Source organism: Thunnus maccoyii, chromosome 2, assembly GCF_910596095.1.
Source record: "Thunnus maccoyii chromosome 2, fThuMac1.1, whole genome shotgun sequence".
Lineage (NCBI taxonomy): Eukaryota > Metazoa > Chordata > Actinopteri > Scombriformes > Scombridae > Thunnus > Thunnus maccoyii.
The window spans coordinates 3,514,424-3,542,376 of NC_056534.1; the positions used below are offsets into that span (position 1 = coordinate 3,514,424).

Here is a 27,953-nt window from a genome sequence, read left to right on the forward strand (position 1 = left end):
TGACTCATGTTGCACGTTTATTGACCTCAGATAAAGACAAGCAGCCGGCTCAGACTGTCTGCAGTTAACAGCAAGTTTATTCCTGAAAAGCTTCATGATGAGCTGCGTCACACGAAAAACAAAAAGCGATTCTTTGTCTCAGTAACAGTCCTGCCGTTCATCGTCGACGAGAGGAGAAAAAAAAACAAATCTCTCTTTTAAAGTCTCTTCTAGGGTGCAAAATGGCTTCGAGCGAGAGCGTCTTGTTTCCCAGAAGGCCTCAGTGGTCGAGGATACGCAGGTTTCCTGAAACGATCTTGTTCTCCAGCATCGCTCCGGCGGGAATATCGATCCGGTCGCCGTGATTCGCTATGATGATGACGGTTCCCTGGAGACACAACAGAGTAAATATCAACTCAGACAGTTTACAGATGAGAAGAAAAACTAGAGTGAAAAGTTTTTCCACAGTTTTACAATTAATATTTACAGCAACAATTACAAAAACAGGAATGTAAAAATACTCCATTACAGGTAAAATTACTACAGTAAAACATAAGTATTATGAGCTTGATGTAGTTAAAGTATTGCAGTAAAAGTACATAAGTATTATGAGCTTGATGTAGTTAAAGTATTGCAGTAAAAGTACATAAGTATTATGAGCTTGATGTAGTTAAAGTATTGCAGTAAAAGTACATAAGTATTATGAGCTTGATGTAGTTAAAGTATTGCAGTAAAAGTACATAAGTATTATGAGCTTGATGTAGTTAAAGTATTGCAGTAAAAGTACATAAGTATTATGAGCTTGATGTAGTTAAAGTATTGCAGTAAAAGTACATAAGTATTATGAGCTTGATGTAGTTAAAGTATTGCAGTAAAAGTACATAAGTATTATGAGCTTGATGTAGTTAAAGTATTGCAGTAAAAGTACATAAGTATTATGAGCTTGATGTCGTTAAAGTATTGCAGTAAAAGTAGTGGTTTGGTCCCTCTGACTGATATATTATTATATATGACATCATTAGATTATTAATAGTGAAGCATCAGTGTTAGAGCAGCATGTTACTGTTGTAGCTGCTGGAGGTGGAGCTAGTTTACATTACTTTATATACAGTTAGCTAGTTTAGTCCAGTGGTTCCCAACCTAGGGGTCGGGGCCCCTCCAAAGGGTCAGCAGATAAATCTGAGGGGTGGTGAGATGATTAATGGGAGAGGAAAGAAGAAAAAACAAAGTTCTGATACACAAATCTGTTTTCAGTTTTTGGACTTTTTCTCTAATCTTTGATTTTTGCTGAAATATTGGATCATTTGAACATTTATTGAAATGAAAGCATGTGAGAAGTTTAGAGGGAAAAATCACTATTTGGTGGAGCTGTTAACAACTCATAGACATGTGAAATGTGACCCCGACTACACACTGCTTTTTGTAAGACGTCAAAAGCCAAAAAGGTTGGAAACCACTGGTTTCATCTTTAACAATGTGTTGTATTTTAAAAGCTTGTTATATTATCCATTGTGTCAAATCTTCATCTGAAAAGTAACTAAAGCTGTCAAATAAATGTAGTGGAGTAGAAAGTACAATATTTTTAAAAAGCTTTGTTAGATGCAGACAGAGACGGAGGGATCCTGAACAAAGTTGTGAGCAGATTTGATGCAAATCTCTCTTCAATAATATCTGAGATAATGTTAAAATCTTCCATGTGTGTGAAGGAACGTGCAGGAGGAACATTCTTGAAGACTGTAGATAACCTGGTGTTGGTGTAACAGATACGCTGAACAATTTTACATTGTATAACAGCGATTTAGGAAGTTTTAGGGCTGAATACAACTTGACTTTACCTACAACTTTAAAACCACCGATTCTCAAATAAACTGAATGATTTCATTGATGAGCTTTAAGCCCAAATTCTGTAGCTGTGATGTAAAATGTGTCATCTGCTGTTTGGATATAAGCAGACAAACATGTAATTATTTCTTTTATGGTAAAGATCTCCTGCACCTTCTCAACTTAAAGCTACAGAAGCATACTGCATTCACCAAAGAAAAAAAACGGAGGCTTTATGTCGTAATTATGACGTATCATCTCATAATTATGAGAAAAGCTTAAACGATACATTTCTAACAACAACAACAGCATGTTTCTAACCTTCAGAGAGACGTTCTTTCCGAAGGTGACGTCTCCCGACACGGTGAGGTGATCGAGCTCCAACATATCGGGGATGTTTTCAAACCGAGCCAGAAACTGCTGAACCTGCAGGACGAAAAAACACAGAAACACTTTCAAACTAAACGATTTCAGCTCCACTCAGACGTCAAAGCTTCTCTATTCAGATAAAAACACAACGATTGTAAAATAAGCTGATCAATAAGTAGGATGTGAGGTTAATGAAGGGACAGGACGGCGTCCGTGGCGGCGCTGACCTTGGTGAAGGAGCTGCCCAGCTTGACGTGCGGCGTGGTGGGGAACTCTCTCTCCTTGCTCATGGTGAGCGAGCCGTTGTCCAGGCTGTACAGGTTGGACATCACCAGCAGCAGGTCGGACGACGTCTTCACCGGCAGGAAGCGGCTGCGGGGGACGTTCACGCCCAGGGCGTTGTCGAAGCTCTTGATGGCGGCGCCCACGGCCGTCTCCAGCTGGATGACGTTCAGGCCGCCTTCCAACGTCTGGAGAGACATTCAGGGGATTCAGTTAGAGCAGGAAACCGCAGCATCCAAAACGTCTCCTGTGTTTACTGTTTATCGTATTTTATTTAGTTTTTATCTTCTTTTAAAAACTTTCTAGACTCATTTTTTCATTAAACTTTTCTTAACTGATGTTTTGCTTTTCTGTACATGATATTTCTGTTTCGTAGCTGCAACAATTAGTCCGTTAGTTGCCAATTATAACATCTTTAGCCACTATTTTAATCATCTATTAATCATTTGGAGTCATTTTTAAGAGAAAAATGTCCAAATTCTCTGATTCCAGCTTCTCAAATATGAATATTTTCTGGTTTCTTTAGTCCTTTATGACAGTAAACTGAATATATTTGTGTATAAAACAAGACATTTTCATCTTGGACTTTGGAAACAACTAATCAAACAACTAATCAATTAATACTAATGGAAATAATCGTTAGTTTCAACCTGATTTTTTAAACAATTCTTTACTTTCTATCTAATGCCTTATATTAGGGTTGAATAATATGGATAAAATCTTACATTATATGTAAATTTAAATTTCAGTAAAATCAGTAAATAACAAGTTTTATTCACAAAAATGTTCCCAAAGAGTAAAATTTCAAACCGCAGAGCTTCAGTAAATAAAAACATCTTTATAATATATACTTAATAAATACTGAAAAAATTGCTTGTTTTGTCTGATTAACAGTTTAAAATGTTAAAATGTTAAATTCACTTTCATAAATGTCAAAGAAAAGCAACGAATCTTCACATTTGAGAAGCTGGAAACCAAATATTTGGCATCTTTGCTTAAAAAGTTATTCAATAATCAAAATAGTTCTTTCAATTAGTTTCCTGTCGATCATTTCTATTAATCTATTAATAATCTATTAATCTATTAATCGATCAATCGCTGCAGCTCTAACCAGCATCTTTTACTAGAAGCCGACTGGACTAACGGGGGGTTTGTTTGTACGTCACCTTCGGGTTGACGATGATCTCCAGGTCCATGGCGTTCTTCTCGTGCAGCCTCTTGATGGCGGGCAGAGAGATCCACAGGTTGTTGGTGTTGAAGATCTTGAACTTGGTGACGGACTTGAACTCGTCTACGTGAGCTTTGGGTACCTGAGCGATCTCCAGCAGCCTCAGGTGATTGTCGTACTGGATCAGAGTCCCGCCCTGCAGGGAAGACGACACGCTTGAGAGGGGAAAAGATCTCAACAGATGAACGAGCGAATAACGTAATAAATCATTCGGACCTTGACGTCAGCTCTGGTCTTGTCGGTGACCTCCATGATGAACTCGCAGCGTTTGTCGGCCGGTTGGCTCATCAGGTGGCGGAGGATGAAGAGGTCGACGGTGGCGCCCAGGTTGTCGATGTTGGACACGAAGATGTACTCTTTCCCCTCGGCGATGAGTTTGTCCAGCAGCCCGGAGTTGTAGAAACTGGTGTAGATGTCGCCGTGACCCGGCGGGTACCAGGCCTCCACGCTGTCCCCGTTCACCCGCATGGTTTTGGCGATCGGCAGCAGGGACTCCTTGTTGATTCTCGGATATCTGACGGGTAGAAAAAAAACAGTCACTGATCTCTGTGAGGATGAATCTGATGTTCCACAAGACAAATTCAGACATTATGAGGCTTTTTTTTTGAAGATCTGAGGCTGCAGAATCAGTAACATCTTAAATCACGTCTTAAAACTTCTCTTTTATTCGTTTTAGCCTAAAGTTTTATGTTTCCAGCTCTGGTATTTTAATGGTATTTTGGCTGTTTTATTCTACTTTATTCTCTGTAGTTTTATTTGCTGGGTTTCTTTAATTGTAGTGCTTATTTGTTTTGTTTTTCCTGTGTAAAGCTCTTTATTCTCACTATACAGCACAATGTATGTTTCTATAGTTACGCTGACGATACACAACTCTACATGAGTACTTCATTACTTATACCATTCTAGGCAAGTTTATTTGTAGAGCACATTTCAACAACGAGGCAGTTCAAAATGCTTTACATAGAGTGTAAAAGGCATCAAGACACAATATAAAAGCAATTAAAAAGCGTTAAATTTGGAAATAAAAAGAAGCTAAAAGGGAATAAGACAGATGTTTTTCTATCCTTATTCTTACTATTTTCCTAACTTTATTGGTATTCTATTTTATTACTATATTATTATTTTTATTATTATTATCAAGTGGGGTTTATTTTCCATCTTATGTCACATTAATTATGCCGGTCTATCCTGTTTTTATGTTCATTTTATGCATGTAATTTATTTATTGAAAATCTCTTTGAGCAGCATTTCTTATATGAAAGGTGCAATATAAATAAAGTTTATTATTATTAATAATATTGATTTAGAAGCCAAACTGTCTCTCTAGTGTTTGTTTGTAGATAATTTAGTAATTGTGATTTTTCCATCCGCCATGTCTGTTATGTTTCCCTCGTTAGTGTCGTCAATTAGTTTTTATAGAGATCAGATAAATTACTCAGTTCTGTTCCAGACGAGTCAAATCAAGTGGATATCTTTCAACGTTACAGTCTTTTTAGTGCCAAAGTTCCTCTTTTTGTTACTATACTTCCACCTGCAGCTCAACAGGGAAACACAAAGAGGGAATTTGATGCTAAAAAGACTGTAAATGTGTCAGATATCCACTTGATATGACTAACTCAGACTGATGAAGCTGAATAGAAGCTTCACATCAACTTTTAAATGACTGTGTGGACACACTGTGGATTTTGGCCTCCATCACTTCCATTGAAAACACATTTGAAGGATCTTTTAATATCCAGTATGAACAGGAGGAATGATTACAGCGAGGAAAACATCTTTCACTGTTCATATGGACTCCTGACTGTTGTCTTAAGACACACTTGAAAAATTGTGAACCGTCCTTTAGGTTACACCCCTCACCATTAACATTCAGTCCAATCAGAATTTATATACTTTGAGTTATTATTTACCTGAAATCCTTTAAAAATTTGCTCCTACTTTTAAAACTCTTCTACAAACTGTTGATTAAACTTGACTTTTGTTTGCCTGAAAATATTGTTTTCTTCCATATCCTAGAGACACTGTGTTTACATCTTTTCAATTAAAAAATCACTAAAATATGTTATTTGTCAAAAGGTGCCCAAACTTTTGCATACAGCTGTATATACCTATACACTACAGGATCCTTCTCACTGAAATATTTGCACATTCACTTATAAGTTTAAAGTATTGTAATATATGTCGTATGTAGATTATTTTAATAAATAATTGAACTAATTTAATTTCTTATTTCAGTCTCATTTATTTAATTAAAATAGGACTTCATCTGTTTTCTTGTAACTTGAATTTTCCCCCCAATTAACAATTATGTCTTGTCTAATAAAAGGTTTCTGTTACTGCAATAAAGGTTTCTTAAACAGGGAAGATCATTATCACCGTTTGTAGAAGTTAAAAAATGTGTTTTTGAAATAACTGTTGATTTAACATCAACGTTGACCAGACGACATTTGTTGAACTCAGTTCAAGATAAAGATAAAAAGAAGTTAATAGTTACATGAAAACTGTGCAGAGTTCAGTGTTTGATTTTTGATCAAACACTGACCTCAAAAAACCTCAAACTTTCAACCCACATAATTAAGCTAAGCAACAACTTTTCACATGTCTTACTCCTCCCACCTGTCAGGTACAGTCTCACCTTTGCTCCATGATATTTCAAAATAATCCTGTAAATCAGAAGGTGGAAACAAAACCTCACAATCAGAGCTGCAGTTAGAGGAGGAGCAACACTGGAAAGACAAGAGAGCTGCAACGTCACTCTCAGGAAGTGAAACTGAAAGTTTGTCAGAGCGACAGCAGAGCTGCAGTCGAGTCTCTCCACTTCTGTCCAAATAAAAATTAAACTGAGTTCATCAAGTCTTTCTCAACAACACAGCAGAGTCTCTGCCAAACACTGGTGAGTACAACTGATCATATTTAATGTTTCAACAACCAGCTTTAACACAGCAGACAGGAAGTTCCACTCTTTTCATTTCAGACTGACACTTGTGAAATTAGTGACAATATAACTAAAGATGTTTTTACACAGATTCAGTGAAACAACTTTAATTGTTTTTTAAACAGTCTCTCTGTGTCAGTTCTCAGGACTTTTGTAACTTGTAACTGAATCTCTGTGGTTTGGAGTTCAGCTTCACTCCAACCTTCCTGGTCTTATTACTATTTACTGATCACTTCCTACAGACACACTGCATTCTATTTCCTGTAGCTGTTTCACATTAAAAGCTTTCTACCAACAAGCAGCAGCTTTTATTGTGAAACAGCTGGAGGTAATAAAATGTGTTTGTCACCAAGTTAGCAGAGCTTTGTTAGCAGTGCTATTCTTCAATAACAGTTGATCTACACAAGATATGGACATATTCTGTGTTATGTTGTCAGTGGTTCATTTTAAAGATTGTATGGAAGAATAGTACAAGCAGAAACAGCCACAATGAACTGTTAGATAAAGAGCTGCAGATGACAGTCTCTTACTGTGTTTGTGTAAACCAGCTCACATAAAACACGTCATCAAAGTAAACAACAACTTTAAACTCACCATGCAGCCTTGTGGATAACTGTTTGAGCTGAAAGCACGACTTCAATGATCACGGTTGCTCACGACTCCGTTCACGTGTTCCCATCCCGATCAATAACAGAAATATAATTCAATATTACTTTACCTAATATCACGTTATACTTAATACAACAGTAATTATCCATATTTCTTTTTAAACAAATAATTGAAATTTAATTTAATTCTTTTGTTTTTCACACTCAGTGTGTAGATATGTCTGCTGCCAGCTGTCTGCGATCTGAAGATCAGTTTCTGTGCTGCATCTGTCTGGATGTGTTCACTGATCCAGTCACCACACCATGTGGACACAACTTCTGTAAAAACTGCATCACTGAACACTGGAACAGTAATGACCAGTACCTGTGTCCCATGTGTAACAAGGTTTTCAACACAAGACCTGAGCTTCACGTCAACACTTTCATCTCTGAGATGGTTTCTCAGTTCAGACAGGAAGCTCAACAGAAAGCCAGCAGCAGCTCAGAGCAACAAGCTGCCAAACCAGGAGAAGTTCCCTGTGACATCTGTACTGGAACCAAACTGAAGGCCCTGAAGTCCTGTCTGGTGTGTCTGACCTCCTACTGTGAGACTCACCTGGAGCCTCATCTGACAATATCACGCCTGAAAAGACATCAGCTGATGGACCCTGTGGAGAACCTGGAAGACAGGATGTGTATGAAGCACGATAAACCTCTGGAGCTGTTCTGTAAGACCGACCAGACATGTGTCTGCATGCTCTGCTCTGTTTTAGACCACAAGACACATGAGTTTGTTCCTCTGAAAGAAGAATATGAAGGAAAGAAGGCAGAGCTGGGGAAGACAGAGGCTGAAATTCAGCAGATGATCCAGAAGAGACGACTGAAGATTCAAGAGATCAAACACTCAGTTGACCTCAGTAAGGAAGATGCAGACAGAGAGAAAGCAGAAGGTGTTCAGGTCTTCACCGCTCTGAAGGAGTCTGTTGAGAGAAGCCTGAATGAGCTCATTGAGATGATTGAAGAGAAGCAAAGAACGACAGAGAAACAGGCTGAAGACTTCATCAAAGAGCTGGAACAGGAAATCTCTGAGCTGATGAAGAGAAACTCTGAGGTGAAGCAGCTCTCACGCTCTGAAGACCACCTCCACCTCCTCCAAAACTTCCCGTCCCTGAAAGCTGCTCTACCCACCAAGAACTGGACAGACGTCAGCGTCCATCCATCATATGAGGGGACTGTGGTGAGAGCTGTGACTCAGCTGGAGGAGACGCTCAGTAAAGAGATGAAGAAGCTGGTTGAGGCTGAGCTGAAGAGGGTCCAGCAGTATGCAGTGGATGTGACTCTTGATCCTGATACAGCACATCGTAAACTCATCCTGTCTGATGATGAGAAACAAGTAAATCATGGTGATGTGAAGAAGAATCTCCCAAACAACCCAGAGAGATTCTCTTACTGTGTTTGTGTTTTAGGAAAGCAGAGTTTCTCTTCAGGCAGATTTTACTTTGAGGTTCAGGTTAAAGGGAAGACTGAATGGGATTTAGGAGTGGTCAGAGAGTCGATCAACAGGAAGGGAAAAATCACACCAAGACCTCAGGATGGTTACTGGACTATATGGTTGAGAAATGGAAATGAGTACAAAGCTCTCACTGGTCCTTCAGTCCGTCTCTCACTGAAGTCTCAGCCTCAGAAGGTGGGGGTGTTTGTGGATTATGAGGAGGGTCTGGCCTCCTTTTATGACGTAGATGCTGCAGCTCTTATCTACTCCTTTACTGGCTGCTCCTTCACTGAGAAACTCTACCCATTCTTCAGTCCCTGTCCTAATGATGGTGGTAAAAACTCCGCCCCTCTGATCATCTGTCCTGTCAATCAAACTGAGTAGAGTAATCACCTGTTTTATGTCATAAAATGTGTCTTTGTTTTTGAAGAGAGTAAATATACAAACACATTCTTGTTTATTATGAGAAAAACACAAACTAGGATTTCTATCTAAAATTAAATCTCTATTTAAACATCTGATCAAATCCGGGATTTTATCGTTCTAGTGTTGACTTTTGTCAATAAACCGAAAACTAAACCCTACATCATGAAATAGTTAGCTATTAGCTTAGCTTACTAACATTTCTAATATAAATGATCCAATTAAATCAAGTGGATATCTTTCACCGTTACAGTCTTTTTAGTGCCAAAGTTCCTCTTTTTGTTACTATACTTCCACCGCAGCTCAACAGGGAAACACTGTCCGAGGAAACACAAAGAGGGAATTTGATGCTAAAAAGATTTTCGGGTCAGTGGTTACGGTCCAGGAAATGAATGTAAGTCTATGTAATGTCCCCAAAAGTGACCACTGTGTGTGTATGTGTGTGTGTTGTACCTGCTCTGGTTGAAGGTGTGGATATGGACGCGATGGTGTTTGTACTTCTGTAGGATCTTCTTTGTTTCTTCGGCAGTGTTGAAGGAGTTCATGAGAACGAGCGGCACGTCGGCGTTGAAGGCTTTGTTCAGGTGCTGATGACGACGAAACAGAAAGAGAAGAAGAAGAAGAAAAAAGGTTCAACATGATCCTCGGCGGTTAAAAGCTTGTTGCTGTGATGTTTACATGCGTCTCTACCTCTATCTGCTGGACGGTCAGGTCCAGGAAGGTGTTTTCGTTGCGGACGCTGATCAGACTCTTGGGGCCCTTGCAGCCCATACTGGTTCCCAGTCCGCCGTTCAGCTTTACCACAGCGAGCTTGTTGAGGCTGGCGGCGATGTCATCAGGGAGACCTTTCAACTTGATCTTCTCATAGGACTGAATCTGACCAGACAGAGCAGAGCGAGAACACAAGGTTAAAGAGACACAAGGCATCAAATGTACTCAACAAACTCTCTTAACTGTACAAAACAAAAGTCTCTGGTAATAAACTCTCTTAACTGTAAAAAAACAAAAGTCTCTGGTAACAAACTCTCATAACTGTACAAAACAAAAGTCTCTGGTAACAAATCTCTTAACTGTACAAAACAAAAGTCTCTAGTAACAAACTCTCATAACTGTACAAAACAAAAGTCTCTGGTAACAAACTCTCATAACTGTACAAAACAAAAGTCTCTGGTAACAAATCTCTTAACTGTACAAAACAAAAGTCTCTAGTAACAAACTCTCATAACTGTACAAAACAAAAGTCTCTGGTAACAAACTCTCATAACTGTACAAAACAAAAGTCTCTAGTAACAAACTCTCTTAACTGTACAAAACAAAAGTCTCTAGTAACAAACTCTCTTAACTGTACAAAACAAAAGTCTCTAGTAACAAATCTCTTAACTGTACAAAACAAAAGTCTCTAGTAACAAACTCTCATAACTGTACAAAACAAAAGTCTCTGGTAACAAACTCTCTTAACTGTACAAAACAAAAGTCTCTGGTAATAAACTCTCTTAACTGTACAAAACAAAAGTCTCTAGTAACAAATCTCTTAACTGTACAAAACAAAAGTCTCTAGTAACAAATCTCTTAACTGTACAAAACAAAAGTCTCTAGTAACAAACTCTCATAACTGTACAAAACAAAAGTCTCTAGTAACAAATCTCTTAACTGTACAAAACAAAAGTCTCTGGTAACAAACTCTCTTAACTGTAAAAAACAAAAGTCTCTGGTAACAAACTCTCATAACTGTACAAAACAAAAGTCTCTGGTAACAAACTCTCATAACTGTACAAAACAAAAGTCTCTGGTAACAAACTCTCTTAACTGTACAAAACAAAAGTCTCTAGTAACAAACTCTCTTAACTGTAAAAAACAAAAGTCTCTGGTAACAAACTCTCATAACTGTACAAAACAAAAGTCTCTGGTAACAAACTCTCATAACTGTACAAAACAAAAGTCTCTGGTAACAAACTCTCTTAACTGTACAAAACAAAAGTCTCTAGTAACAAACTCTCTTAACTGTACAAAACAAAAGTCTCTAGTAACAAACTCTCATAACTGTACAAAACAAAAGTCTCTGGTAACAAACTCTCATAACTGTACAAAACAAAAGTCTCTGGTAACAAACTCTCATAACTGTACAAAACAAAAGTCTCTAGTAACAAACTCTCATAACTGTACAAAACAAAAGTCTCTGGTAACAAACTCTCATAACTGTACAAAACAAAAGTCTCTAGTAACAAACTCTCTTAACTGTACAAAACAAAAGTCTCTGGTAACAAACTCTCTTAACTGTACAAAACAAAAGTCTCTAGTAACAAATCTCTTAACTGTACAAAACAAAAGTCTCTAGTAACAAACTCTCATAACTGTACAAAACAAAAGTCTTTAGTAACAAACTCTCATAACTGTACAAAACAAAAGTCTCTAGTAACAAACTCTCTTAACTGTAAAAAACAAAAGTCTCTGGTAACAAACTCTCATAACTGTACAAAACAAAAGTCTCTGGTAACAAATCTCTTAACTGTACAAAACAAAAGTCTCTGGTAATAAACTCTCTTAACTGTAAAAAAACAAAAGTCTCTGGTAACAAACTCTCATAACTGTACAAAACAAAAGTCTCTGGTAACAAATCTCTTAACTGTACAAAACAAAAGTCTCTAGTAACAAACTCTCATAACTGTACAAAACAAAAGTCTCTGGTAACAAACTCTCATAACTGTACAAAACAAAAGTCTCTGGTAACAAATCTCTTAACTGTACAAAACAAAAGTCTCTAGTAACAAACTCTCATAACTGTACAAAACAAAAGTCTCTGGTAACAAACTCTCATAACTGTACAAAACAAAAGTCTCTAGTAACAAACTCTCTTAACTGTACAAAACAAAAGTCTCTAGTAACAAACTCTCTTAACTGTACAAAACAAAAGTCTCTAGTAACAAATCTCTTAACTGTACAAAACAAAAGTCTCTAGTAACAAACTCTCATAACTGTACAAAACAAAAGTCTCTGGTAACAAACTCTCTTAACTGTACAAAACAAAAGTCTCTGGTAATAAACTCTCTTAACTGTACAAAACAAAAGTCTCTAGTAACAAACTCTCTTAACTGTACAAAACAAAAGTCTCTGGTAATAAACTCTCTTAACTGTACAAAACAAAAGTCTCTGGTAATAAACTCTCTTAACTGTACAAAACAAAAGTCTCTAGTAACAAACTCTCTTAACTGTACAAAACAAAAGTCTCTAGTAACAAACTCTCTTAACTGTACAAAACAAAAGTCTCTGGTAACAAACTCTCTTAACTGTACAAAACAAAAGTCTCTAGTAACAAATCTCTTAACTGTACAAAACAAAAGTCTCTAGTAACAAACTCTCATAACTGTACAAAACAAAAGTCTCTGGTAACAAACTCTCATAACTGTACAAAACAAAAGTCTCTGGTAACAAACTCTCATAACTGTACAAAACAAAAGTCTCTGGTAACAAACTCTCTTAACTGTACAAAACAAAAGTCTCTAGTAACAAACTCTCTTAACTGTACAAAACAAAAGTCTCTAGTAACAAACTCTCATAACTGTACAAAACAAAAGTCTCTGGTAACAAACTCTCATAACTGTACAAAACAAAAGTCTCTGGTAACAAACTCTCTTAACTGTACAAAACAAAAGTCTCTAGTAACAAACTCTCATAACTGTACAAAACAAAAGTCTCTGGTAACAAACTCTCATAACTGTACAAAACAAAAGTCTCTGGTAACAAACTCTCATAACTGTACAAAACAAAAGTCTCTGGTAATAAACTCTCTTAACTGTACAAACTGTTCATGAGGAGCTGAACCTTCCTTATCATCAGCATCATCAACGCCACTAAAATGTCCATAAAAGCGACCTGTTCTGCTCTGTTTGTGGATGAGTTTCATTCACAAAAATGTTCCCAAAGAGTGAAAAAGAAGTCGTATTAGAGCAGCTGCACTGTGACAGAAATAAAGAGGGAACGTTAGATGCTAAAAAAACGTCTTTCTAAAGCAAAACTCTCCATGAAAATAAAGAGTCTACAAGTGTGTTTCTATGTTTGTGTCCTGTCTGGAAGGTTTGATGGGAAACGTGCAGATCAATAACTGATAAACTGAGCTCTTAAATTTTGAAATCACACAGATTGTTGCATTAAAAATATTGTTGACATTTCAACATGTTTAATGGAAGTCAAAGGGAACACAAGTAGAGCTTCAACTAGACAAGATCTGTTGATTATTTTCTTAACTAATCGATTAGTTGTATCGTCTATAAAATGTCCAAATATGGTGAAAAATGATGATCATTATTTCCTAAAACCAAAGATGAAACCTAAAATGTCTGTTTTGTCTCGATCAACAGTCCAACAACTCAAAGATATTCAGTTTAGTGTCATAGAGGAGTAAAGAAACCAGAAAATATTCACATCTGAGAAGCTGGAATCTGAGAATTTTGGCGTTTTTGCTTAAAAAAAATGACTCAGAGTGATTAATCAATTATCACAATAGTTGGCAATTCATTTTTTAACTAATTGAAGTTGTAGCTCTAACCACAAAGACATTTAATGAGCAAAAATCAAAAACTAAACTACATTAAATACAAGCAGCTTCCTCTGGAGACATAAAACACATTTTTCAAAATAAAACACCTGGAAACACAAACTGATGCTGAACACGGTTTGAGTTCCCTGTTAATCATTTATAATCACCGGTTTGTTTTTATTTTTTTAAAACAAAACTTTAAAGATCATAAATAAAGAGGGAACGTTAGATGCTAAAAAAAAAAGTCTTTCTAAAGCAAAACGCTCCATGAAAATAAAATAAAGAGTGTTTCTATGTTTGTGTCCCGTCTGGCAGGTTTGATGGGAAACGTGCAGATCAATAACTAATAAACTGAGCTCTTTAATTTCATAATTTGTGAAATCACACAGATTGTTGCATTAAAAATATTGTTGAGGGATGTCAAAGGGAACACAAGTAGCAGCTTCCTCCGGAGACACAAAACACATTTTTCAAAATAAAACACCCGGAAACACAACATGGTTGAAGTTCCCCGTTAATCATTAATAATCACCGGTTTGTTTTTATTTTTTTTAACAAAACTTTTAAAGATCAGATGTGAAAACCACGTTAAGTGTAAATGGAGAGTTTGTGAGTTCACTAGAGGAGCAGTTTAGAAACAGGCGACGCTTTGACCTTTAAAACCTCAGCAGCAGCACATGACAGCGGTCTGACACACAGAAAGGACACATGTATTTATGGACACTGTGTGTGTGTGTGTGTGTGTGTGTGTGTGTAATGATGTAATCTACACTTTACCACAGCGGTAATTCAACTCTGTAGTGTTTGTGTAACTCTGTAGATAAAACACACCACTAATCCTCCTCTTTACAACTCATGTGACGTCTTCAAAGATCAAATCACACTAAAAAATTATTTCCTCTATTAAAGCCGAACGTCATCGAGCTGCACAGACTGTTCCGGTTTTATTTGTCAAGGTGTTGAAATGTGTCTCTGTCACTTTTATCATCACTAAAATACAGTTTGGGTGGATGAAAGTTTTGTTTATGTTAAAAGCAGTGAAAATTGCATTTAAAATCTAACAACATTGTCTTTTTTTGTTGCTTTAATGTTAATATTCGGTCTTTACTTCTTTAATCAACATGTTATTTCTGTAACATCATGTTTTCCTCACAAACAACATTTTTAAGTATTTGTTTGTTTGCTTGTTTAGTTTGTATATTTCTGTTTGTTATGATATGTGTCTGTTATTTAATTTTGATTCTTTTCTTTTTATTTTACACTTTCTCATGTTTGCATTCTGTTAAAACTTTAAAACAAATAAATAATTGTTCAAAAAAAATTCCCAATTTCCAATCAATTCTTAATGAAAACTTCTATGTGATAGGAGCTGAAGACATAAAATCAATTAATTAATAACTATCTGCCTGGTTAGAAATCGTTGGGGTTTCTGTAAATTAATAAAGTAGTAGAAGTAACACTGATGCTTTTACACACTCGAGCCTTCTGTTTTTAGTGATATGAAATAATTTTATATTTAACATTTTAGAAGAATGTTAATATTTGGCGAACCTACAAACCCGCCTGATATCATCAACCTACCGGCCTCTGTCGGCCTCGACTCCACTGACGCGTATGACCCGTCGGGTTCGTTACATCAGACGGTAAACAGACGGTTCAGCGGCCGCAACACAAACCGTCAATAATCAGACTGAGTCAACTGGGGCAGCAGCAGGTCAAAGGTCGAAGTTCACTGACATAACGTAAACATGGAAGATGTTTCCTGTTAAAGTCGTATATACGTTTAATTACAGCAAGTGTTAATTATGATGATTACTGTGACTGTTTGAGCAGTTTGTTCACTGCGAAGGTGAAAAGTAATTAAAAATATGTCGAATTATCTGTTAGATGTTCCTGTTTACACTGTTCAGTATTTACAGACAAACTATCATTGGATTACTGAAGAAAACTTAAAAACATGATGATTCTCCGGCAAGTTCTGTCTATTTTAGGGCTGCAACTATCAATTATTTTATTATCGATTGATCATTTTGTCTGTAAAAATAGTGAAAAATGCCGATGAAAGCATCACAATATGACCAAGGTGACATAAAATTCAAAGATATTCAGTTTATTATCATAACAGACAAACATAAAACAAACTCTACAAGATTTAATCAGCAAATTGCTTGAAAAGTGACTCAAATATTAATCGATTATGTAAATAGTTGCAATTTTTAAGATTTTTTTTTAATCTACTGTGTATGTTTTTTTATATTCCTTGTTACGGTGTATTTATTGTTGTCATTTTATCAATTATACATGATCCTTCTGATCGTATCTGCTGCTGCTATTTTAGCAAAGACGCCTGATTAAACTTTTTAAATAATGATACACTCAACGAGCACTTTATTAGGAACATCTGTACAATCAAATATATATAAATAAATTCTACTTTTTCAGTTTTTGTTGACATTGTCAGTTGAAAAGTGTTCCTAATGCATCCCAGTAAATCACCACCACCACCCAGTACGACCTCAATAATAAACAGGAAGTAGAATTATCACCTTCCTGACAACGTCAACAAAAACTGAAAATGCAGAAGCTTCATAAAAATAGAATTTATGGCAGCGCTGTGTGTGTAAATACTCTGAAAATTAGGTAATTATAATACTGTTATACAGCTTCTTGTTTGCTGCTGCTGGAACAAATCACGTGTGTGTGTGCGTGTGTGTGTGTGCGTTGCACAAGATCTTTCTGGATATTCGGTTTCAGATTCTTTGATCAGCCTTCGTAACGACATCCTGCGAGTTCAGACACACATCAATGTTAAGGTCATTATTTACAGCAGCTGTGTGTGTGTGTGTGTGTGTGTGTGTGTGTGTGTGAGAGGTTTCAGCGTGATGTGAAGACGAACGTGTGTTCAAGAGAGTCCCGCAGGAGACAAAATGTCACCGTCTGCCAAGACCTTGCCGCCGTGAAACTAGACTTTCGAATGCTGCGGCGGTCAGACTATTCTTAGTCCTTAACCTTCACTCCGCCGGAATATTCTGGGAACATTGAGGGAACGGACTGTGTGTGTGTGTGTGTGTGTGTGTGTGTGTGTGTGTGTGTGTGTGTGTGTGTGTGTGTGTGAAATGTCATCATGCTTTTAGCCTGAGCCTTCTCTGTACACGGATCCGGTTTCGTTAGCTTGTTCCTGAAGCACAGCGTTGGTTTCCATTCTGTAGTAGCTGAATCGTTTAAAGGAGCAGTCCAACATTTTCAATCAGACGGATATCAGTTTTATCTCCAGTGTAGAAGCACTTTAGTCCAACTTAGGTACTTATACTTGAGTATTTCCATTATCTGCTGTTTTATTCTTCCACTCCACCACATACTAGAGGGAAATATTGTACTTTTGTATGTAAAATCTAACAAGTAACTATAGCTGTAGATAAACGTAGTGGAGTAAAAAACAGGTCTTATATTATTCTATATATATATATATTATTCTGTATGTGGCTGTTTAATCTATTTTGCAGGGAAAAGAAGGGTTTCTATGTGTGAACTGACCCGAAGCTTGAAAAGAGACATCTAGGTTTTTTTATCACTGACCTTGGGATGTTGCATCACAGAGGACTTGCAACATGAAACCATGAGCTCTAGTAAACAGGCGTGCTGGTGTGACCGGTCGGTTCAGGTGCTTACCGAGCCCTCCGGAGGCCGGTGGATCTTGGCCCAGTCGATCGAAGGACCTTTGACCTTCAGGAATCTGTTGAAGAGCTTCTTGAAGCCGTCGAAATCTTTTCTGGTCGCCTGAAGAAACGAAAAAACCGAATATTAACTTCTGCTCTCAGTTAAAAAAAATAATAAATAATCACAACAAACAGCAAATAACTGCAGGTTTGGAACATTTAACCTGCATTAACTGATGTTTTTTACCACTAGTTTTCAGTAGAAACATGTAGTGAACACAACACTGACACATCATCACCTTGTTAGCAAACAGTTGCTAACAAGGTGATGATGTGTTTCTGTCAACCTGGTGAATGTAAGTCTAATATTCACTCTTTTAACTTCTGTTTTTACTCTCCACCAACTCCTGAGGGAAATATCTGGTTCTTTAGCTGCTAAATGCTCCACTATGTTCACCAGCTAGTCTACAGCTAACTGTGTCTGTTTGTTTGGTGCTGAGCAGGTAGTGTACAGCGGCTTTTTATCTGAAAGCGACGCTATGAGAGACGCTGAGAGTGAACCAGAACAGTAAAGTTGCAGCCGGACAGATAAACAATGAGCTGAAACTCACTATAAAGCTCCGTAAAGCCGAGAGGAGCTGCAGAGTCGCTGATTTTAGAGGGTTAAAAGGATTTTCTGATGTTCGTGTGTCAAGATAATTAATTAATTTCCCATTTCTACCGCAGTAAGAAACTTTAAAGATCTGGTATTATGGCCTTTTTTGACTCATTCTTCATGAATACTGAGTCTTTTTTAAACGTATCTGTGACATTTCATTCACCAAAAGTTGTTTAGATTTCTCTAAATCCATCTTTCTTCCCCCTGTGAAGCTATTTACATAAAATCTGCATTATTAATGAGCCACCTACTCCAATTGGCTGGAGGTGTGGCCCCCACCTTCACCCCCCAGCCAATCGGAATACTACCTAATGAATAATGCAAATTCCCTGACGCTGCATATTTACCTGCAGTAATGTCTGCAGCTGGAGATGTAAGACAGTTTATGAACCAGAGTCTGATCCTGAAAAAGGAATTTTTCAAACGTAGCCAGAGGTCGTTAGCTTATCTTTAGCACAGATATGTTATATTCCTTTAGCTGAGGAACAGAGAGAAACTGTTTTAAAACAAAACAGTAGAAAATCCTGCAGCTGAGTCTCGTTAATCAGAACACGAACACGACCACTCGCTGATAACGGAGGGAACATTCAAAAATGAATTTCAGACATTAATCAGACGTAAATTTCTATCCTCTGGAAGGCTGTAAAGACTTTTTAAGTGCTGAACAACCAGCAACACTTCCAGTGTGTGATGCAAACTGCGACTACAGAAGTTACGTAAACACTCAGCGTAGCGTTCGGCAGCGGCGGCGGGCTCACGCTAAAAAAACTTCCTGCAAGTTTAGTTTGACTTTCTAATGAGACGTAGTAACGAGTTCCTCCTCAACACAGCTCACTCTGCAGCTGCATGTTTCAAAATTTCTTAAAAAGACAGAGGAGATAGAATAATTTTACAGAACAGGAAGCTCCAGCCCTTCAAAATACAACATCAGCATCGACAGCAGAGGGAGAAACTGCACATCTGTCTAGTTAAAAGATATTTTCACAGCTTTACTGTGATCACCTGATGCAGCTGGACTCTTGTTTTTACAATCTTTAGTTTGTCTTTCACATATTCACAGTCACTGATTTAGTGCTTGTGTTTCTTAACGTGTGTGTGTGTGTGTGTGTTTTAACCTCACTGGACCTCGAGGTTGTTCACCTCAAGTTCAACCAGCAGGTCAAAACTCTCCAAACAGAGTCACAGTTTTATACACAGTTAACTCTTCATAGAGCAGTCACTGTGGACTGAACTGTGGATGACATTTCACTGCTTTGACACAAATTTAATGAATTTTCTCTCTGTGTATTTAGAGTTCATTTTACACGTCTACATACTGTTTTAGACAGTACACAAATTTAACAAGGATTTCTTTTCCTCGAGGAGATGGAGAGTTTATGACCATCAGCCACATGATCACATGACTCTTCTAGACACAACGTGTGTTTGGTTCTGCAGATGGATCAGCCATAAAAAAGGTGTTTTACAAGAAGGGATGAGAAACTGTGTCCAGATGTGTCTGTACATATATTTTTTTTTGAAGTACTTTATTGATCCTCTGCATTTGATCCATCCTGAGCAGCCTGAAGGACCACCTCCAGTTCTTTACACAGGTATAGATTCAACGGTACACCTGTACCAACTGTTTGTTAACGCAAATATCTGATCAGCCAATCACGTGGCAGCAATTCAATGCATTTAGGTATGTAGACATGGTCAAGACAATCTGCTGAAGTTCAAACATCAGAGTGGGGAAGAAAGGTGACTTTGAACGTGATGGGGTTGTTGGTTCCAGACGGGAAACTGCTGATCTACGTTGACTTTCATGCACAACCGGTTTACAGAGAAACCATCCAGTGAGCGGCGGTTCTCTGGGTGAAAACGCCTTGTTGATGGCAGAGGTCAGAGGAGAATGACCAGAAACGCAACAGTAACTCAAATAACCGCACTCGTTACAACCGAGGTGTGCAGAGGAGCATCTCTGAATGTGCAACACGTCAAACCTCGAAGCAGAAGATCACACCAGGTGTCACTTCTGTCAGCTGAGAACAGGAAACTGAGGCTAAAGTCGCTACCACGGCGACAACATTGGTTGGGTAACGTAACCATGGCGTAACCCAAGGTTTTAATGGTTTTAAGCCTGTTTTTTTCTAGTGAAAATTAGCATTAGCACTATCACAGTTAACCATACACTGTAAATGCACCGTGCTAACCAAGCTAGCAGCTAACACTACGGTCAGCGCTACCCTCTCGTCCAAATATGGTCACTTCTGGCTCCAAAAATCCAAGATGGCGACGGTCAAAATGCAAACTCGAGGTTTCAAAACGGGAGTCCACAAACCAGTGGGTGACGTCACGGCAGCTACGTCCGTTATTTTTAGAAAGTCAACGGTGTAAAAACAGTTACTGTGGGTAGGGATGCACGATATTATCGGCACGTCATCAGTATCGGCCAAAATGAACATTTTCTGCCGGTTATGAGAGTCCGATTTGTTGCCTTCTCCTCCGCCGCCTGACTGTGCTTCCCTCCACGGACTGTTTCACCCTGACGGTCCCGGTGCTTCCTCCGCCGGAGGGGGCTAACGTTAGCCCCGGCTAAAAGTGGGAAGAAGCAGCGGGTCTGACAGGCAGCGGAGTGACGTGCAGCCTGCGGAGGAAACACCGGGAACGTCAGGGTGAAACAGTCCGCGGAGGAGCTGCTGCACAGACAGGAAACACCTCGGCTGACAGGATGTACCACTCTGTTGGGGAAAAAAACTTCTTCTTTTTGGTTTATAACGGCAGTTGGCAACCAGCGTATTAGGTGCATTACCGCCACCTTCTGCTCCGGAGTGTGGACCAGAGATTAAATCCTACACATTAATCCTGTCTGTCTGATAAACTCAAAGAAAACTCTACTGCTGCTCCCACTCGGCAGGTTCATTAAAGTTTTAATGCTGAGCTCCTGAACTCCAGTCTTCCTGAGTTCTTCCTTCATATATTGTCTTTCTTGATCATACTTAGTACAATCTATGCTTGCAGGCATAATAGTCTCCTCAGCCAGCTGGAAAAAAATATGTGCATATATCGGCATCGACAATCGGCCACAATGAGTTGGAAATATCGGCATATCGGATATCGTGCATCCCTGACTGTGGGGAATATAATGAAAACATGATACGTCTCGATCACGTATGATCCACCTGTCTTGAGTTGTTGTGAGATCAACAAGTGAAATCTGAGCTGCGGTCGTTCAACGTCCGTTAAAATGACACGAACATCAAAGAGCAGAGCATCACACTCACTACATCGCTCAGTCAAACACGCTCGTTAGATGTTGTTTCATCAAGTTACACTCTGATAATTCAATTAAACTTCAATATTCAGGCAGCACCTGTCGTAGGATTAATGTTAAATCTTTTCTTTTTTTCTACAGAAACATGTAGAGCTGCTGAGAGCTTTATACCAAGTCTGTTAAACACTGTTAAAACCATAATTCACCAGGAGGGAAACACAGCTGGGATTCATCAGAGCTGTGGTTTTTTTCCCCCACCTCTGCCTCGGCCTTGTCGGCCGTGGCGATGAGCGCCTCCAGCTCGCGGTGCATCGAGTCTTCATGCTGCTGAAAGAGTTTCTCCTGGAACTCCGCCATCGCTTCGCCGGTCAGGTCACTGGTCAGGTCTACGAAACACACACACACACACGAAAAAAAAGATTTTAAATTGAAGAATGAAGAGTGACGTTCACTTTCCCCTCAAGAAACTGAACTCAAAAGACGTATTTTACAGTATTTTACAGACTGTTTACATCAAATGTCTTTGTTGGCTTGTTATAATAATACATACAAGGTGAAAACAAATGTATCTATGGTTTCAACCCTCACAAACATACATGTCCGCAGAAAAAACGCTGGATATTTGTCATTTTGTTAAATATAAACATAATAAATATCACTGCAAAATATCAGCAAAAGCACAAAAAAACCCCAAACCGGTCGAAGAAAAGTGTCTCGTTTTTTAAAAATGTACAACTTTAAAAAACAACAAGTCCCAGATACCGGAGGAAATTTCTCTCATCTGACCTTTTTACTTCACCATTGTACATTTTTTGAAATTTACAAATGAATCATGGTCGAAAAAAATAAATCTACTCCCAACATAACATAAAAGATGTTTTACAGAGTTTTTTGAAATGCTGACACATATTTTTAAGAGTTTCCAAAGTTCAGGTTAAAAGAAAAACCTGAATTTAAGCTTAAATGTACAAACACTGAAGTTACGGTTCAACTTTTCACTAAATCATGATATAAAAAGCAACATTCAGTGACACAAACATGCTGTTACAGAGTTTGTTTGTATATCTAACAGGAAGCTGCTCGTTATGTGTCACAACTGGAGTTAACTGACAACTTTTATATATGATTTTATATATATGTGTGTTAGGATGAATTTAACATGATAAACTAAAAGCATGTTGGACTTTAACCTCTTAAATACAGTGTAAGAAAAGTCAACAACAGTCAATCAGTGCAAATCAGAAAATTACTTATTAACATTTGGACAAATAGACAAAATGTTTTTTAAAAAACTTCTACTAGAAGAGAAACTTACCAGCTACAGTTAGAGACATTTTAGCAGAAATGTTAAACAAAGCGATAATGATAAAGAGGAGGAGAGGAAGCAGCTGGCAGGTGTTGGTTAACGGGCGTGTCGGCTCACTGTGAGTCCATGTGTTTGTTAGAAAGTGAAAAATGGTCCCAAAGACAAAAACAAAAAAAAAAAAGTCGGCAGCTGTCAGAGAACAACAGACGTCTTCCTCATCCTCAGCTCGGAGGAAGATCACAGATCTGCTGCTCCGACTCTACAGCTGGACACAAGGCCTGCCCACAACCCAACACACACACACCAATCATACAGCGAGGGAGTGTGTGTGTGTTTGTTCGTGTGTGTGTGTGTAGTGACTGTCCTGCCCACTCGAGGGCCCGACCTGCACGTCACACAACTCTGATCTCTATTTAAAGTTTGTCCTGTAGAGAAAACGACACTTAGAGCTGAAACGATGAGCCAATTTATCAATTAGTTGACAGAAAATTAATTAAGATCAATTAATTTGATGGTTTTATTGTGTAAGTTGTTACAGCTTCTCAAATGTGATGATTTGCTGCTTTTTTTCTCTGTTTTAAACTGTTATAAAAATGATATTTGGTTGATCAAACAAAACCAAAAACAATTTTTATGAGTAAAATCACTGGTTGCAGCTTCCTAAATGTGAATATTGATCTGGTTTTCATGCTCCTCTATGATAGTAAACTGATTATCTTTGGGTTTTGGACGCTTGTTTAAGGATGATACTGTTTAATAGTCCAAATACACACAAAAGCCATTTCATCCATGTATAAAGCAACTAAAATCTTCCTGGTTTGTTCTTTGGACTCTAGAAAATTGCGGGGTTTTTTTTACTGTTTTTTGATGTTGTATAAACCAAACAATTAAGAGAAATAATCAGCAGATTATGAATATAATCATTACTTTCAGACCGAGTCTTTAAACTGACATCAGATTCATAATCTTCTTAAATTGTACAAACATACTAAAGTTAAACTCTCTAATTTCTCTTGTACATTTCAAAAGTCTGTATTTATGTTTATTTCCAACTTGTAATTGCTTTTATTCATGTGAAAATAACGTTTAACTGTGAGTCTGTTTTTGCTTTAACTGTACATGTTTATTCTTGTGCACACGTCTCTCGTGAACAAGCTACATGTTTAAATAAAATATTATATATTATGTATTTTACTTGTTTAGACAACATTTAACATTTAAGAACTTTGGCTTTTTAAATGCAAAAAGAGGTAAAAACATATTATTTTTTTATCAAAGTCACTACTGAACTCAGCTATCATACTCTCACCAGTATCACCAGTATCACCAGTATCACCAGTAAGGAGAAATATGAACTGTATCTCTCATTTAAAAAGCTTCTTGGAAGACGCACATAAGTTTAAAGATTATCAAGCTCTAGTTTACAGTAAAGGAAGTTTTGAACGTCACTAATAAACGTATAAAGTTGCTGCGCACTAGTAGTCGTCATAGAAAATGACTGAAGTTTATTTACTAGTTTTGACAATAACTTTAGAATTTGCATTTGAATATTTGTTTCACATCTTAAACTTTGAGCTGCAAGAAAATCAGAAAGCTGTTAAAGTAACGTGGCGTTTGTGCAGTTTCGTCAGCAGCTTCTCAGAAATGTCCATCCACCCTTTTTATAGAGTTTTCGCCTATTTGGCATATCCAAATGGAAAAGCTTATAACAGAAGAACTGTAAGGCCATGATGCATGTATTAGGCTTCATTTGAAAGGTAACATCTTCTAGTTTCTGGAAATGTGTTTGTTTAGCATGTGGCTAAAACACAAACAAAACTACATCAGTTCAAATAAGGCTCAAAAAAGTGTTTTTGGTCCTCGTCTATCATGAGTCATATTTGAATAACAATAACTATGCAGAACACCATAAACCTTCTACATCTTGTCAACCTGTATAAACTTACAGACCTCTAGGCCTAACCTTATGGGAGCTAGGGAGTTTTTAGTTTGTGGTGTTCCTGAACCTCTCCAGTCATCTCCAAATGGCCAAATTGTGCCAACTGCTTTGACTCATTACTGCGTGATGCTACCACTAACAACTGGCTAAAGTGGGTCGCCGGTGATCCAGTGGATGTTAAGATCTTCCCAGAAATAGTTCAGAAAACTGTATTTTTACATGTAGATTTCGTTGAATTTCTATCTTTTGTCAGATGCAGGAGATTTGTCTTAAAAGAGCAGTGTGTAAGATTTAGTGGCACCTAGCGGGACGGACTCAGCAGAAATAGAATATAATAATAATAATAAGGATGTTTTAATTAGTGTATAATCACCTGAAAACCTCAGAACGAGCCATTTATGTCTACAGAGGGAGCAGGTCCTCGTCCACGGAGCCTGACCATAGAGCTGGATACTGGACTAAAAATGGCGCCCATTTAGTCCTAAAAGAAACACTCGGCAGGCGCATGCACCAAAAAAGTTTCTAGCTTCCAGCCCATTGAATATGTGCAGTAGTGTTTCCCCCGCTTGGACCACAGACTTTACATTGTGAAGACGTCACTGATTTTTAAATCGCTTTTTTCAGCTCGAGGAAAGTTTTACAAAGATAAAACCTCCATATATCAAAAGTTCATGATAGAAAGAGTCATAATTGTCAACAGTTTTACAGACGTCTCTTTTACAGTCGTGGTCTACGGGGAAAATGCTTTTTGGGCCACAGGGGGATTTTTCGCTGCAATACCGCCGGTGACCACTGGGCGGCGGCGCCCTATCCAGCTCTTATTATACATCCATGAGCCTGTCATGTTGCACCGCCATGTTTCTACAGTAGCCCAGAACGGACAAACCAAACACTAGTTCTAGAGAGCCTTTCACAAGTTTCACAGCCACCGTAGATTCTCCTACGTGGTTGGAAGGGGAGGAAGAGGAGGAAGAGGAGGGTATTCAGTTGGTTGCAATCTGCTACCTCACTAGATGTCACCAAATCCGACACACTGCTCCTTTAAAATTATTTGCTGTACTTTAAAATTGTATCATTTTGTCATCTTTATGTTTACAATCAGTGAGTGTTTGGTGAACCTGTGTAATTTATGTGTTTTGGTGCTTTAAATGATTGTGTAACAACTTCCTCAGTGAGACTATAATGGTGACCTTTACTTTGACCTTGTGTGAGAAGGTCAAGGCAGTATTTAGTCTGAGGCTTTTAAAACATATTTTCAGTTGTCTGTGTGTGATCTGGGAAGCCTCGAGGGGCCTTCAGGGACCAGTGGTTCAGCAGGAAAATATGGAATAGTATTTATTTTCTGCTTATCAATCTTGTTTACTAATCCAAATTCACACAAACACCACTTTAATGTATTTCTAAAGCAACTAAAATCTTCTTGGTTTGTTTCCTACGTCTTAATAATGCTTTTATATTGATTTTACATCTTTAGCTCATTGTTATTTTCTATTTACATACCGCTGTGTCTTTTCATATTGTCTTGTGAATCTTTTTTTATCTTAATGCCTTTTTGTATCATAAAACTCTTTGATTTGCTTTGTTGTTGAGAGGTGCTGCACTAATAAACTAGCGTTATCTTATATCTAGGGCTGCAACTAACAATTATTTTCATTACTGATTAATCTGTTGATTATTTTTACTTGATTAACCGATTAATCGTTTAGTTGTTTGGTCTATAAAACGTCAATCTCTGACCCAAAGCCCAAGGGGACGTCCTCAAATGTCCACAACCCAAAGATATTCAGTTCACTGTCATAGAGGACTAAAGAAACCAGGAAATATTCACATTTAAGAAGCTGGAATCAGAGAATTTGGTCATTTTTTTCTTAAAAAAAAAAGACTCATCAAAATAGTTGATTAATTTAATAGTTGGCAACTAACCGCCTAATCATTGCAGCTCTATTTATACCTCTCAGTATGTTTTGTTTTCCTGTTTCAGCTTTGTTCTTATTTTGTGTTGTAAAGCACTTTGTACCCTTGTTTAGAAGGGAAATAACAATATATAAAATTAATTTGCCTATTTATTAATAGAATAAATGCAATTGTACATGTCAATATTCATCTCTTGGAGAGGTTTCTATATTTTCATTGCATATATCGATATATTTAGAAGCACAGCTGGAAATTGTATTTTGGGATTTGTATGTATCTGTGTGTGAAGTCACTGGTGACAGTTTACTGTAGGAGCCACTCACCAACACACACACACACACACACACACTTATAAATACACATTTATACACACACAGGGCGGAAACAGCTTCATGCCAGCAGCTCAGACGTCTTTTAATGCTTTTGAATTTTCATTCAAATCCCCCCAAAAAAGCTGCAAACAACACTCTGCTTTCACGAACTTTTTGGTGCACAAACAGCCACAGCTCTGCGTGTTACCCACCTGAACAACACTGTCAAAAGTACCGGAAGAGCTTCAGAAACAAACCGGGGACAACACGGAAAAACCTCAGAGCCGCACAGACTAACGTTACCGGGGGACTCAGTTTTGGGGGGACAAAGTGGAGTTAAAAGCGTTTAGAGTCGCTGTGGTGTCATCCTCCTGCTGTTAGCTCCGGTAGCTGACAGCCAGCCTAGCTTGCTGCAGCGCGGACACACCGCCTTTCTACAGCGTAGTGACGTAACGGCTAACTGTTTTAAATGAGAGCGGTGATTGGTCTAGAAAGCCTGTCAATCAGACGGAGCTGCCCTCATGTCCCGCCCCCTCAGGATCATCTCACCTGTAGACTCAAACAAGCTATTCTATTTTTAATACAACGTAAACAACTCGTATTACTCGTGTTTTTATAACTTTAAATGCATTTTATTCACATTTCATCGCCTTTTACACCATTTTCATTCAGTTTTATTTATATTTAATTTATTTTAGTTTCTATTGCAGCCAAATTTGACTTCATTCTCAGTTTTTTTTTATAGTAAATGCAGCTGTTTTTTCTTAAATTCTTAGTTTTGCAACTTCATTGTCCTTCTCATAAAAAGTTGGGGAACGTAACTAAGTACATTTACTCTAGTCTGTACTGAAGTACAATTTTAAGATACTTGTACTTCAGTATTTCTATTTTTTGCTACTTTTTTACTTTTACTCCACACCATCAGATTGACATTTTCATTATCAACTAATCTGTCGATTATTTTCTTGATAAATTGATTCGTTGTTTCGTCTATAAAATGTCAAAAAAAATGGTGAAAAATCTCAGTCACTGTTTCCCAAAACTCAAGATGATCCTTGAATGTTTTGTTAATCCAAAAATATTCAGTTTACTGTCAGAGAGGATTAAAGAAACCAGAACATTCAGAGAATTTGGACATTTTTTCCTTGAAAATGACTCAAAACAATTAATCAGTTGTCAAAACAGTTGGCAAATTATTCAATAGTTGGCGATTAATCAAATTAATCATTGCAGCTCAAGAAATTTCCTACTTTTTACTACATGTAT

General features: G+C 37.7%; 2 protein-coding genes across 3 annotated transcripts; one reads left to right on the forward strand and one right to left on the reverse strand.

Moving 5' to 3' along the window:
- LOC121882924 (UTP--glucose-1-phosphate uridylyltransferase-like) lies at nucleotides 1–27,125 on the reverse strand. Of its 2 annotated transcripts, none has more exons than XM_042391457.1 (10): nucleotides 26,900–27,125; nucleotides 21,476–21,603; nucleotides 17,320–17,427; nucleotides 9,807–9,992; nucleotides 9,570–9,703; nucleotides 3,896–4,193; nucleotides 3,618–3,815; nucleotides 2,397–2,639; nucleotides 2,122–2,226; nucleotides 1–367 (listed from the first exon to the last, which is right to left on the reverse strand). In XM_042391457.1, exons 2-10 carry the CDS (start codon nucleotides 21,572–21,574, stop codon nucleotides 260–262), a joined length of 1,479 nt encoding a protein of 492 aa, XP_042247391.1. In that variant the 5' UTR covers nucleotides 21,575–21,603; nucleotides 26,900–27,125; the 3' UTR covers nucleotides 1–259. The 2 variants fall into 2 exon arrangements, with proteins under 2 accessions (XP_042247391.1, XP_042247383.1); XM_042391449.1 differs by lacking the exon at nucleotides 26,900–27,125 and adding an exon at nucleotides 22,533–22,720.
- Nucleotides 7,440–9,563, forward strand: LOC121882916 (E3 ubiquitin-protein ligase TRIM21-like). Its single transcript, XM_042391435.1, has one exon. It carries the CDS (start codon nucleotides 7,440–7,442, stop codon nucleotides 9,075–9,077), a length of 1,638 nt encoding a protein of 545 aa, XP_042247369.1. The 3' UTR covers nucleotides 9,078–9,563.
- Nucleotides 27,126–27,953: the final 828 nt, after the last annotated feature.

What these genes read in the sequence shown, in the direction of transcription:
- LOC121882924 (XM_042391449.1), bottom strand. An exon ending in CCGACAAGGCCGAGGCAGAG is followed by an intron (nt 17,428 to 21,475) that starts GTGGGGGAAAAA and finishes TCGTTTCTTCAG; the next exon opens with GCGACCAGAAAAGATTTCGA. An exon ending in AGACCAGAGCTGACGTCAAG is followed by an intron (nt 3,816 to 3,895) that starts GTCCGAATGATT and finishes TCTTCCCTGCAG; the next exon opens with GGCGGGACTCTGATCCAGTA.
- LOC121882916 (XM_042391435.1), top strand. Translation starts at nt 7,440, where the DNA reads ATGTCTGCTGCCAGCTGTCTGCGATCTGAAGATCAGTTTCTGTGCTGC.